The 14,259-nt window shown below is 40.2% G+C and overlaps 1 protein-coding gene across 12 annotated transcripts in view; it reads right to left on the bottom strand.

Annotated features, from left to right (window-relative positions):
- KMT2A (lysine methyltransferase 2A) overlaps nt 1-14,259 on the bottom strand; it is a 93,861-nt gene that overhangs the window by 25,323 nt on the left and 54,279 nt on the right. For 8 of the 12 annotated variants that reach the window (XM_021926601.2, XM_031652914.1, XM_031652913.1 and 5 more), the window contains 16 exons: nt 13,807-13,953; nt 12,719-12,814; nt 12,357-12,477; nt 11,291-11,413; nt 10,381-10,565; nt 9,380-9,553; nt 8,228-8,338; nt 7,859-7,932; nt 6,740-6,933; nt 6,268-6,374; nt 4,614-4,751; nt 4,188-4,346; nt 3,289-3,406; nt 2,802-2,880; nt 937-1,097; nt 231-416 (listed from right to left, as the gene is read on the bottom strand). In XM_021926601.2, coding sequence (XP_021782293.2) covers nt 231-416; nt 937-1,097; nt 2,802-2,880; nt 3,289-3,406; nt 4,188-4,346; nt 4,614-4,751; nt 6,268-6,374; nt 6,740-6,933; nt 7,859-7,932; nt 8,228-8,338; nt 9,380-9,553; nt 10,381-10,565; nt 11,291-11,413; nt 12,357-12,477; nt 12,719-12,814; nt 13,807-13,953 — 2,173 coding nt within the window. The remainder of the gene's footprint in view (nt 1-230; nt 417-936; nt 1,098-2,801; nt 2,881-3,288; nt 3,407-4,187; nt 4,347-4,613; nt 4,752-6,267; nt 6,375-6,739; nt 6,934-7,858; nt 7,933-8,227; nt 8,339-9,379; nt 9,554-10,380; nt 10,566-11,290; nt 11,414-12,356; nt 12,478-12,718; nt 12,815-13,806; nt 13,954-14,259) is intronic. The other 4 variants (XM_021926599.2, XM_031652910.1, XM_031652909.1 and 1 more) reach the window with 1 other exon arrangement.

Below are 14,259 nucleotides of genomic sequence, written 5' to 3' on the forward strand. Positions count from 1 at the left end.
AGAGACAGGGTTTCACCATGTTGGCCATGCTGGTCTTGAACTCCTGACCTCAGGTGATCCACCTGCCCTGGCCTCCCAGAATGCTAGGATTACAGGGGTGAGCCACCGCACCCAACCGGAATCTACATTTTCAATCAGTAAAAGTCACCGAGATAAAGCTGCCTGAAAGAATTACAAATTAATCTTTGGGCTGATCTTCTTAGGTCAAGTAGGTCAATAAAGTCTTTTACCTGCAGAAGGCAATGGCCGACAGCCAGGGGATCTCTGTGTCGGAGAATAACTGGGTGTTCGAATCCTGGGGACCTTTGAGATGACATGATAGTAACAGGAGCCAGAGGTTTGCGAATGAGGAGGTCGGTCTGGTGATGGAGGACTTATAATTTCAGCTGTGTTTTGATTCTCTTTTGATGAACTTTCTGTGGCAGGAAATAAAAACTCTTAACTGAAAAAGCCCAATTAAAATATCAAACTAATTAACCAATAGAAAGTCAGCTATCAGGTAAATGTAAAACTAGAAGCAAATGAGACCTCCCAAGTAAATGACTTCCCCCAGCTTTCAATCATAGCACTCCCTGAATCGAATTCAAGTTCCAACCCATCTTTCTTTTTTTTTTTGAGACACAGTCTCACTCTGTCACCCAGGTCAGAGTGCAGTGGCGTGATCTTGGCTGACTGCAACCTCTGCCTCCCGGGTTCAAGTCATTCTTGTGCCTCTGCCTCCCGAGTGGCTGGAATTACTGGGATTCCAGGTGCCTGCCACCATGCCTGGCTATTTTTTTTGCCTTTTTAGTAGAGACAGGGTTTCACCATGTTGGCCAGGCTGTTCTTGAACTCCTGGCCTCAAGTGCTTCACCTGCCTCAGCCTCCCAAAGTGCTGGGATTACAGGCATGAACCACTGTGCCCAGCCTCAAGTCCCGTCTTGATTCAAGACTAACCTGTAAAAGATGTTGGACTATGGGCAATGGTCCTGTTTTCATCATGTTCAACAGTGCTGTTGATATCCGGCTCTACGACTGGAGGACGGCACTCCACTATCTTACACGTATATACACAGCGCTTGCGAGCATCTGTGGTGCTCCAGTATACCCTGGAACACCTGGGTAAACAGATTTGGGAAAATCATCATAAGGGAGAGGACAGAAACAGAAACTAATATTTTTCAAAACCTCTCTTCATCCTAGGTTCCCTGGTCCTTTTAATTACAGAACTTAGCTTTATTTCATGGGTTCTTAGTACAGATTCCCCTAGTTAGGTTGTTCCAAGCTTTTTGAAGTCCTTGGTTTTTCTTAGCCTCTCAGAAAATAGCCTAAGATCTTTTTTTCTTATACCATAAGCAGGCACCAAATATAGTAAAATATCCTAAAAGCAAGAGAAAGAAAAATATTAACTACTACAAAAATTAGTTTTGGCCTTCAGGACAGAACTACCGCCTTACAATGTATACAAAGTATGGTCCGAAAATAAAACAAAGGGCAAACCTGTGGTGTTTCCTTTGGGAGAAAAGCCCCATGAGACAAGAGAAATGTAACTGCTTCAAATTTGCTGAATGCTAGTGCAGTCTGGTTTGTGTGAAAAGCTGCCAGCTAAATGTGGAGCACAGACTGTGTCATCGGAATAGGAATAGAGTAAGTTGGAGCATATATTGCAGAATGAGCCTCCAACGCGAGAGCGGTAGAAGGGGAATTTTGAACTTGTATTGTTAGCTTGTTAGACATTTTAACAACTTGCTTCATATAGGTAAGATTATAAATTCTTGGTTTTTTTTTTCTTTTTTTTGAGACGGAGTCTTGCTCTGTCGCCCAGGCTGGAGTGCAGTGGCCGGATCTTGGCTCACTGCAAGCTCCGCCTCCCAGGTTCTCGCCACTCTCCTGCCTCAGCCTCCCGAGTAGCTGGGACTACAGGCGCCAGCCACCATGCCCGGCTAATTTTTTGTATTTTTAATAGAGACAGGGTTTCACCGTGTTTGCCAGGATGGTCTCGATCTCCTGACCTCGTGATCCGCCTGCCTCGGCCTCCCAAAGTGCTGGGATTACAGGCTTGAGCCACCGTGCCCAGCCTAAGATTATAAATTCTTATTGAAAATTTTGATCATTATTGTGGGGATTTATAGTTTTAGAAGGACTTATAAAATGTAAAGTTGGGAACAGGGCATGAGCTGTTTTATCCATGAAAACAATCTGCACTCCTGAATGGAGATAAATGTAATTTGGAGGAATCTTTTTTTTTTTTTTTTTTTTTTTGAGATGGAGTCTCGCTCTGTCGCCCAGGCTGGAGTGCAGTGGCCGGATCTCAGCTCACTGCAAGCTCCGCCTCCCGGGTTTACGCCATTCTCCTGCCTCAGCCTCCCGAGTAGCTGGGACTACAGGCGCCCGCCACCTCGCCCAGCTAGTTTTTTGTATTTTTTAGTAAAGATGGGGTTTCACCGTGTTAGCCAGGATGGTCTCGATCTCCTGACCACATGATCCGCCCGTCTCAGCCTCCCAAAGTGCTGGGATTACAGGCGAGAGCCACCACACCTGACAATTTGGAGGAATCTTAAGAGACTGACCTTGTGTTTTCTACTTAGGTTTTAAGTAATTCTGAAATGATGTCAATAATACTTTCCTTCTATAACTGGATTCAGCTAACATAAATGCTGCTTTAGTCCCAATCTACAAGCGGATGAATCAGAGAACTAGCAAACTAAGTAATTAACTCTTAGTAGCAGTTTAAAGTAGCTAACAAGTATGCCTCTACATTTAATGACTTTCAGTGTATTCAGGTTGTGGGGCTGCTGTCTTCTCTTTATAGTGCTACTTACTGATATCCAATAGGAAAGAGCTTATCTTCACAGTCAGAGAGATCATTTAGAATTCCTAAGCAGTCGATTGTCATAGAGCCTGACCAAGGAAAGAAGAACTGATTAGAGGAGATAATGAGTGTCATTTTATTTTTTTGAGAGAGTCTCACTCTATCGCCCAGGCTGGAGTGCAGTGGTGCAATCTCAGCTCACTGCAGCCTCTGCCTCCGGGGTTCAAGTGATTCCTATGCCTCAGCCTCCCAAGTAGCTGGGATTACAGGCATGCACCACCACTCCCAGCTAATTTTTTTTAGTACAGATGGGGTTTCGCCACATTGGCCAGGCTGGTCTCCAACTCCTGACCTCCAGTGACCTGCCCGCCTCAGCTTCCCAAAGTGCTGGGATTACAGGCGTGAGATACCACACTGAGGGTCATTTTATAACTGAGGACCAGAAATTTCCCCAATGATATATACAGCCTTCCCCAATAACCAAGGCTAGGTCATACCAATCATCATGTGGATATTTTCTGGTTCCAAGCCATTGAGAAACTTCCTTCTCAAGCTGATTCCTTCAAAGTCCACAAACACTCTTCTGAAAACTTCAAATCCATTCTCAGGAACCACCTTAAATAAAACCCATGGTAGCTGTTAATAGGCTGTCCCTTTGCACATTATACTCGTGATCCTGACTGTCTCAGAGTGGAAGGCACACAGCATATCTCAAAAGCATCCTTCTGTTTCACTTAGCAGGACACTTCTGTATTTCCCAAAAGAGATAGTGCCTCTAGGAACACCTAATAGAAAAGCAAAACAGTTTATCATCTTGCTATATTTTTGTATTTTTCTTTTGAATTTCTAAATAATTCAAAAAGCAACTAAATAAGCCATGAAAAGACTTGAAAGAAACTTAAATGCTAAGCAGAAGAAGCCAGCCTGAAAAGGCTATGTACTATATGATTCCAACTATGTGAAACTCTGCAAATGGCAAGACTATGGAGATAATAAAAACATCAGTGTTTGCCCAGGGTTGGGGAGAGGCAGGGGTGAATAGGCAGAGCACAGAGGATGTTTAAGGCAGTGAAAATACTCCATATGATGTTATAATGGGGGCTATATGTCATTATATATTCATCCAAACCCACAGAATGTACAACACCAAGAGTGAAAGCTAATGTAAACTACGGACTCAAGGTAATAACCATGTGTCCAGTGTAGGTTTATCCATTGTAACAAATGCACCACTCCAGTGGGGGATGCTGATAATGGGGGAGGCTGTGCATATGTGGGTGCAGGGGGTATATGGGAAATCTCTGTACCTTCCAGTCAATTTTGCTGTGAACCTAAAACTACTCTAAAAAATAGTCTTTTTTTTTTTTTTTTAAAAAAGCAACTAAAGCTCTCTCACTTCGCCTTTGATCAAATCCCGATGTCGTTGGCAATACACTTTTTTATCATCCAGAAAGACACAGTTCTTGGCTCGGGAACACATAAAGTGATAGTTGCTGGTGCAGGATGTGAGACAGCAACCCACGGTGGCTCCTGGCTTTTGGCAGAATTCACATCTCTAAAAATCCAAAAAGAAAAGAGCCCTATTCAGATTTTCCGATGTTTTAAGACGTTTACCATCTCCTCTATAGACTCATCCCATTCTACAGTTCCTACAATTCATTTTATCTATTGGTAGTCTGTTGAATTATGTATATCAATACTTGTTGGCTAACTACCCTGATGGCACTGTGAAAAATATCAGTGAGGCCATATTCACCCACAGGAAGAATATCTGGAAACTGAGAGGGAATCCCTTGCATAAAATTTACCCATAAGGTCTTACCAGCTGCTTGCCCCTGATCACAGCCATATGCACATTCTTTAGTGATCCGTCATCATCTTCAAACACTTCCGCAGACCACAAAGCACAGTTTACATGTGTCCACTCATTTTGGCCAATATATAGCAAACGACCAGCATCCTATAAAATAGAGATTTCTTTTTTCCTAAAGAATATAATGCCAAAGGAGGTTTTCCTCGGCGTTAGCTTTTCTTCAGTGAGGATAACCTCAAGAAAGCAACTGTAATTCTTTAATGCGGGGAGGCACACAGAAATCAGAATTCATTTTGCAACGTTGCTCTGTTTCCACTTCCTTCTTTTCTAGATTACTTTTTCCATAGACTGAAACTATTTTACAAATCTAGAGAATAAAAAAATGAGCTGGGTATGGTGGTTCACGTCTATAATCCCAGCACTTTGGGAGGCTGAAGCAGTAGGATCTCTTGAGCCCAGGAGTTTGAGACCAGCCTGGGCAACATAGGGAGACTCCGTCTCAACAAAAACAAACAAAAAAATTAGCCAGCATGGTGGTGCGCATCTGTGGTCTCAGCTACTCAGGAGGCTGAGGTAGGAGGATCGCTTGGAAGCCGAGATTGCAGTGAGCCAAGATCATGCCACTGTACTCTAGCCTAGGTGACAGGGCGAGGCCTGGTCTCAAAAGAAAACAAACAAACAAAAAGAGCAATAGGTGGTAAGTTTATAAAAATGTGCACTGACGTCTATAAACTGTATTTCAAAGTCAGTTCTCTCAGACTGTATTTAAGAGTTTTTGGCCGGGCACAGTGGCTCACGCCTGTAATCCCACCACTTTGGTATATGAGGTGGGTGGAACGCCAGCCTGACCAACATGGAGAAACCCCGTCTCTACTAAAAATACAAAATTAGCCGGGCATGGTGGCACATGCCTGTAATCCAGCTCCTCGGGAGGCTGAGGCAGGAGAATTGCTTAAACCTGGGAGGCAGAGGTTGTAGTGAGCTGAGATCGCGCCATTGCACTCCAGCCTGGGCAACAAGAGCGAAATTCCGTTTCAAAAAAGAAAAAAACAAAAAACCAACTTTTTAAAAAAATTGTACGCTTACTATGTGTGCCAGGCACTAAATAGAGGTTTTACATACATTATTTCATTTAATCCTCACAACCACTCTGAGGAAGCATTATTATCTTCATTTTAAAGATGAAACTGAGGGTCAGAGAGGTTAAACTACTTGCCAAAGTCAGTAAGTAGGCAGTTAAGCACAGAAATGTGTTCAGGCAGGCGGCAGAACTGGGGCTCTTAACCATTCTGCTATCCTATATGAAACATAAGTTTTTTAATATGCAACTTAGATTTTATTAACTTGCACAAAATATTCTTGAGGAACTTCCATTACAAATTACTAGACATCAAGGGTTTAATTTAAGGCAAATCAGTCACCTTTTAATCAAGAAAATCAGTCATTAAAAAGCTCCAAGTGCCAAATAAATAAAAGTTTGAACTAAGTGACAAATAAATAAAAGTTACAAGTTAATAAGTTATAGGTAAATAAAAGTTATAAATTAGTAAGTTGTAAGTAAGTTCATTAAATAAATGGCACCCAGTCATCAAGTATGGACACAAGGACAAACAGTTCTTTTGGGGTATGTATTAACTAGGGCCCTGTGTCGCAAAGTACTTACATTAGCACTGTCATCACCATATGTCAAACATAAAGCACACTGTCTATTGTCTTCTATGCCTGGGGGTGGGTTCAGCTCTGGACTGTCTTCTCGACTCCTATCAGTACCTTGAAATCCAAAAGACTCCCATCAATACCTTGAGATCCAGTTAAAATTGGCAATACTATGTCTGATTTCCAGGAAAAAAGAAAACAATTAGCTTACATAGCCTACAGCCTATAAAATAACCACTTTTCAAAGTGTTCAGAGTAACGCTATCTCATTATCTATGTTACAATACTCAAGAGTATTTATATCAAGTCCTCATTAACACCTCAAGTGAAGCAAAATTAATGATGGTATTACATTTAAGGATGACCTTAAAATTCCTTTCTGATAGCCAAGTATATCTAATTTTAGTGAATTGGATTCACAAAGTCAATCGTCTGCACTTAGAGGGAAATGGGTGACGACGCTCCTTTTGGTGGCTTACTCAAAATTGGTGGTGTAGGAGGATGCAGAGGAGTTGGTGAGTCTGGTTCTCCAGGCCCTTTGGGTTTGGGAGCTGGAATAATTTTCTTCATTAAAGGAGGCTGCTCAGTGTGGCTGTTTTCCTCTCGCTCCTGCCACTGAGCATAATTATGGTCAAGTGAAGGTGGAAGCACTGCGTTTGGTAACATCCCACTGCTGAAAATAATTGATTCAACAAGCATTTATTGAACTCCTACAGTATACCTAGAACTGTATAAAATAATCAAATTCTTGATATCACCTGTTGCCCCATGTACGAACCATTCACAGAATATAAGAACAAGTCACAGTAAGAACAAGTCACAGCATTTGGAAAACTGCAGAAGTACACAGAACTTAATATTTTAAAAAATATCTCAACATATGACTCTTGGTTAAACTTGCTGAAACAAATGATAACCCTATCAAAAAATCAAAAGAGGCCAGACGTGGGGGCTCACGCCTGTAATCCCAGCACTTTGGAAGGGTAAGGCAGGCAGATCACGAGGTCAAGAGATCAAGACCATCCTGGCCCAAATGGTGAAACCCAGTCTCTATTAAAATACAAAAATTAGCTGGACATGGTGGTGCCCGCCTGTTGTCCCAACTACTTGGGAAGCTGAGGGAGGAGAATCACTTGAACCAGGGATGCAGAGGTTGTAGTGAGCCGAGATCACGCCACTGCACTCCAGCTGGGCAACAGAACAAGACCCCGTCTCAAAAAAAAAAATTAATCAAATCAAATCAAATCAAAAGAATTTACATATGGAAAATCAAGAGCAGTACAAAGCACCATTTGAACTATCAGTCAAACAGAACCCATTTATAACAAGGCCAGCTACATGGCTACATCACACATGTATTGTACATTTGTCACAATTAAACCAAGCTCCTTACAATAAAACAAATACAAAAGTAAAGAACAAAAAGGCAACTGCCTATAACAAACATTAAGTGTAGTCCTCAAAACAGCACCGAAAAGGCATTTCAACCAATTCATTTCTAGTATTAAAACCTTTAGGAAAACTGCAATCTAGAAATACGAGAACTCTCAGACTTCTAGCCGATGAGGAGAAAAAAAAGTGATGCTAAATTCACTTACTTGCTTGATACTTTATTTGGCTCCCAAAACCTGGACTTTTTGACACTGAACCATGGAAAAACACGTTCCATTTGCTAAAATAAAACACAAACAAAATGTAAATATGTAAACATTCATTTAGATACCACATGAAAAAACTTCAAACCAGCTTCTCTGTCAATACGAGGATAATTTCAGGTCACCAAGGGAAAGATCCATCCACTCTGGCAACCTCATCAAATTCCTCTCAAAGAATCAGAGGATCAAATTAAACCAAAGATGTTTCATAGACATGACAAAGCAAAAAGTAGAAGAGAATAAGTTCATTGTATTCACAGGGTAGTTACTTATAGGTAAGCATTAAAACCATGAATTAGTAATATCATTCACCCGAATGAAGAAGGACTTGACCATGCTGTTGGCTTTTTTAATTTCTGGCTGTCCTCCATCTGAATTAATGGCTGCTTGAATGATCTTCACAATATCATCACTGAACTCCAACTGTATACAAAAACAAAATGTTAATTATTCTTAAAACAGTGTGTTCTAAAAACCATTTCCTTTTTCCTCCCTAATCATCCAGCACAGAGATCCAACAGAAAACTCGTACCCTATTTTAATGTGGTATAATACTCTTTGGCTGAGACCTTTGAGATTCAATTCACAATTAACCTGTGGCAATTAAGAGATGCCAGGCTAATGAGGTAAGAATGCAAACAAATTGGCTGTATCATGATAAATTATCCAAGCAGGTCCACAGTTTTTAATTTGGATTAAAATAAGCAAACAGTGTCTCAGGCCTGTAATCCCAGCACTTTGGGAGGCTGATGTGGGTGGATCACTTGAGGTCAGGAGTTCAAGACCAGCCTAGCCAACATGGTGAAACCCCATCTCTACTAAAAATACAAAATTAGCCAGGCATGATGGCGCATGCCTGTAATCCTAGCTACTCAGGAGGCTGAAGCAGGAGAATCACTTGAACATGGGAGGCGGAGGTTGCAGTGAGCTGAGATCCTGTCACTGCCTTCCAGCCTGGGTAACAGAGCGAGACTCCATCTCAAAAATAATAATAAAGAACAGAATAGCAAATATAGACCATGAGATAATAAATGATCATTTCCTATACATTCTTAAAATCATAAAATTAACAGGCATCTATCTACAAATGAAGACCTTATAAAGAAAGGCACATTATTCAGATCTGATCTCAAAAGGGGAGGGAGAACCAATTAATTTCACATTAGCATTTTCCACATCAACAGTTTGTTAGTGCTTCCTCTTAATATAAAAATAATTTTCAGAAAACTGAGATGAAAGTGAAATAAAAGAACTATTTTAAGACATTACCTTCCCTATCATAACCCTTCTTCTGAAACACAAAGCTAAAATAACTCATACATTTTTTGGTTTCTAAAGCCATGTGACATTTCTAAATATAATACAAATCATTTTTTAATTTACTTATACTCAGCCTCATGCCCCACAGATCCAAGGAAGCTACACTGGCACTAGAAATTTTGATGGCTCGCTGTAGAAACATACCACAGATGTGTAATTCCCTTGGTCCATCTTCCTCTTGACTCCTTCCAGATCTAAAGGCTGCTGATCATCCTGTTTGCTGACCTCAGTAAGAACTGGTGGATCAGGTCCTTCGGGGGAGCTGCGGGAAGGTATACTCTCCTCTGTCTCGGGATTTAAGTCTGGAGGCTTGGCAGCCTATTGCCAGGAAAGATATGTTGCTTTTATCTAACACTAAAACCAAGGTGTCCATGCAAATTCTATTAAAATTAATAAAGATGGTACTGAATGATTCATATTCATTTCATATTCCAAAGAACATGAAAATAATCAGATTTCTCAAATAGAAAAGGAAAGTTAAAAATGAGACTGTTATGTAATAGCTTAGCTAGGCTAACTTAGGAACTTTTCTTGGTAATTTCCAAACCTAGTATGAAGAAACTGAAACTGTGTTCAGTTCCTTTTGAGTATAACATAGAAAGCAGCTAACTTTCCTATTTAAAAAAAGGGAGCTCTATTAAAAGATAAAACAGCAGCTTAGCTCTGAGTTAAAAGTGATCCATATAGTTCTTCTAATGACTACTTTATAAATGTGTAAAGTTCACAACTTACATAGACAGAAAGTGTTTTTCCAATTGATTACTATAACTGTCTCCTAACTACGAATCCTGCCTCTAGGCTCAGGTATCTCCAGTCCTTCTCCACTCCAGTCAGAATAATATTTTCTAAGAAGCAACTCTGATCAGGTTACTGTCTTGGGTGAAGTGCTTCACTGGCTCCCCATCACGTTCAGAGTATAAAGTCCAAATTTCTCATTATAACAGCAAGACCTTTGAAGATACAGCTCCTTCCCATTTCTTACTCTAAAGAAGGTCCTACTCTTGGCTCTAAATATTTTCCTAACGGTTATAGCCACAACAAGTAACTAAAAATTAAGTGAGGAGAATGAAGCAAAACAAAAGAGAAACAGTACGTAAAAACTACCTAAGAACAAGCTCTCAGAAAAAAAATGAGACTTGGCCTACCTGCCGGTAGCGTAGCAAATGGCTGGTAGTCCGAGAATTCAACAAAGCTGTCAGAACTTGCTTCAGAGAAATCTGCAGCTCTTTTTCAAGGGCCAGTCGCCACTCTGCAGGGTGCCGCTCAGTACAGTTCACACAAGTGTAGGCCACACTTTCTGGCAGATTAGATAGAATCTCATACATCTCATCTAAGAAAACAAAAACCTACCATGATGAGGTCCTCTGAAGAATGGGAGAGAGGAAGAAGAGGAAACTATTCCACTGAACTTACTATAAAGCCATATGTTGGGCACCACATTAAGATTCTAATATCCTCCTGGATATCACACATATTGATCTCAAAAAGTGGCATTATTAATTAACACCAATCCTGAATTTGGTTATTGAGAATCAGGTTATGGAACCCACAAAGGACAGCAAATAAATACTTTAAAGGCATATATTCAAGATAAGTGAGCACAAATGTAATACAATGCTGCTTATTCTAGAAACTAAAAAATAAATTTAGGCCGGGCGCGGTGGCTCACGCCTGTAATCCCAGCACTTTGGGAGGCCGAGACGGGCGGATCACAAGGTCAGGAGATCGAGACTATCCTGGCTAACACTGTGAAGCCCCGTCTCTACTAAAAATACAAAAAATTAGCCGGGCGCGGTGGCGGGCGCCTGTAGTCCCAGCTACTCTGGAGGCTGAGGCAGGAGAATGGCGTAAACCCGGGAGGCGGAGCTTGCAGTGAGTGGAGATCGCACCACTGCACTCCAGCCTGGGCAACAGAGCAAGACTCTGTCTCAAAAAAAAAAAACTTTAGAGATTTCAAATAACAACACAACCATAATTTTAGGTTTCAAGTGCTCTAGAGGCTTATAAATGCAGTAGTACCTATAAAGAAGAAAACTGAAATAAAAAGACTCCAACCTTCTGTACCTGAAAGATTCTCACATTTGGAATGGACCCAGCGATCACACTTCCCACATTGCATCATCTTACTCTCATAGTCATCATCATCGTAACATTTGTCACAGAGAGGGCAGAAGTTTCCTGAAAGCAAAGCAAAGTTTACAGCAGTGCTTTGGCTCACGTATATGTGTTTTTACGGCCCTTGACTTGCATATACCAACCCAATCTAAATCTTCTTCTGGGATCATGAACACCAGCATGGATCTACTGTGGAATGTTCACATATCTGAAGTCTCAAGATTATTCTGAACCCCTCAAATACTCACAGAAAAGCTTCATACGCCACTAGTTTTCTTTAGTTTACTACTTTTCATTTATAAAGGTCATAAGGTAGATTTTCAAGGTAAAACAATAGAAAAGAATGGAAGAGAGAAATTTCTCACACATTTGAAAGAAATATTTAAATATTTAAAAGGAAGTGGCAATATGGAAGTCAGAAACAGTACATGTAAGCTTTTTCCTTATTTCTAGGGCATTTATATTAGAGCTTAGAGGAGCACTTCCTAAGATTCAGTACTCTGCATAACCTTCATAAATTTTCTTTATATACAGAGATCTCCTCTATTATTTTTTACTTAATAAACTTCTTCAAACTGATCTGCTTATCTTAGTTAAAATACTGAACTTTATATGATTATCCTAAGTCAGTAATATAATAGGTTTAATGTATTAGCTATATTAATATTTTTTCTAATATAACTATTAAAAGAAAATGTTTGAGTACCAACTAAAATCACTTCTGAAATAAACAAATGTATAATATATATACCACACTTTGGGAAATACTAGCTTAGAGGATTTCTTTGTGGTTAGTTATAATGAAAAGTCCTCTTAACACTTCCCATATGAACTAACAAGACATTTCTAGTTGCTAAGTTCTAAACAGGAACTTAGGAAATGTGTCTAAATGGTATCCTTGACATAATGTGTGAGACTTTTTATTTCATTTCACTAGAGAGTCTAGTTCACCTCCAAAACACCAAGTACAACCTCTGAAAGCTGGCAAAACTGGCTTTTTGGGTACCTTTAGCAAAGAGCTTGGCACAGTCATGGCACAGTGAGAAATCGTGAGACCACTGTGCATCCCACCCTTTGCCTGGAGTTGTGGATCCACAGCTCTTACAGCGAACACACTTGGTACAGATCTAGAAAAGAGGAAAAGAAATTCAACAGGAATTTCTTGTTTTTAATATCTTTCCTTAACTAAAAGGTTCTCAAATGCATCCATTTATAGATTTCATTTCTCTACTGAGATGATTTCCTAGTAATGAGGCAAAAAGATTGTCATACTGACATCCTCAAGCATAGATATTTGTAATACAAGTTACATAAGCCCAACAGTCACAGGACGGTTCTCTATAAAAGAGCATCATGTGTATAACTCACCCAAACTTTCTTTTTCTTTGTGGGTTTGGTGGGGTAGTTTGGTCCCAGGCACTCAGGGTGATAGCTGTTTCGGCACTTATTACACTCCAGCAGCTGCTGTAAGAAAATATAATGGCAAAATGATGAGCATCATATTACCTTCACCCAACACCTATTACTTAGCACCCCATTTCACATTTACTGGCAAGTAAGTAGAGCACACAACTGTAAGTTTTAATTTCCTCACGCATTATTTACTCCTGCCAAAGGCACTTGGTGATCAGCATTCTTACTAGGGAGATTTGACTTATTTTTGGAATTTTATTCAGTATCATGTTTTCTGCCATTGTTCCAAAATTAAAACACAAAATGGGCAACTGATGACACCCAATTAAATACTAAAGACAGACTAAGCAAAAAGAGAAATAATATAGATACAAAATCTTAACTGGAAGACAGAAATAGAGATCGAAAAAGAAAGCAATACTCTAAGCACAGTCACCCTTGATTTCCGTGAGGGATTGGTTCCAGGACCCCCAGAGGATACCAAAGTCCATGGATGCTCAAGTCCCTTAGACAAAATGGTGCAGCATTTGCATGTAAGAAAATGCACATCCTCCCATATACTTATTTTTTTTTGAGATGGAGTCTCACTCTGTCACCCAGGCTGGCGTGACAGACTGCACCACAGGCTGGAGTGGCTCACTGCAACCTCTGCGTCCAAAGTTCAAGCGATTTTCCTGCCTCAGCCTCCCAAGTAGCTGGGACTACAGGTGACCACCACCACGCCTGGCTAATTTTTTGTATTTTTAGTAGAGATGGGGTTTCACCATGTTAGCTCAGATGGTCTCGAACTCCTGGCCTCAAGTGATCTTCCCGCCATATACTTTAAATTATCTCTAGATTACTTATCATACCTAATACAATGTAAATAGTTGCTCTACTGTATTGTTTAGGAAATAATGACAAGAAAAAGTCTGTTCACATAGAGTACAGAGGCAACTACTAATTTTTTCCCAGATATAATCAATCCAAGATTGGTTGAGTCCAGGGATACAGAACCCACTGACACAGAGGTCCAGCTGTAGTTCTATTACCAAGTTTTGTACCTTTGTAGCCTGATGTTGCCTTCCACAAACGTGACAGAATTTGCAGCGACGACAACACCAATTTTCCAGCTGGTCCTCCAGAGGGCGCTCGTTCTCCTCTAAACAAAACTTGTGGAAGGGCTCACAACAGACTTGGCAATATACAAACTATAGTAAGAACATGGGAAGATAGAAGTATGTCAAATAATATGTAGAAAAACATAATCAACCATACCCTCCTTATATACTTTGGGTTTTAGTAGTCCACTGGCATATATTTAAGTCAATACATATTCATTATAATGACTATGTAAAAAAGTACAGTATTGGGCACTGTGGGAGATTCAGAGTACTAAAGTGGTAATAACAGTGGAATTAGAAAGTAACAAAGTAAATATAATCCAAGATCTAACAGAACATGCTAAGTGCCCTAAGAGTGGTATAAACGAAGAGCTATGGGAATGTAAAGGAGTG

Source organism: Papio anubis, chromosome 12 (genome assembly GCF_008728515.1).
Source record: "Papio anubis isolate 15944 chromosome 12, Panubis1.0, whole genome shotgun sequence".
NCBI lineage: Eukaryota > Metazoa > Chordata > Mammalia > Primates > Cercopithecidae > Papio > Papio anubis.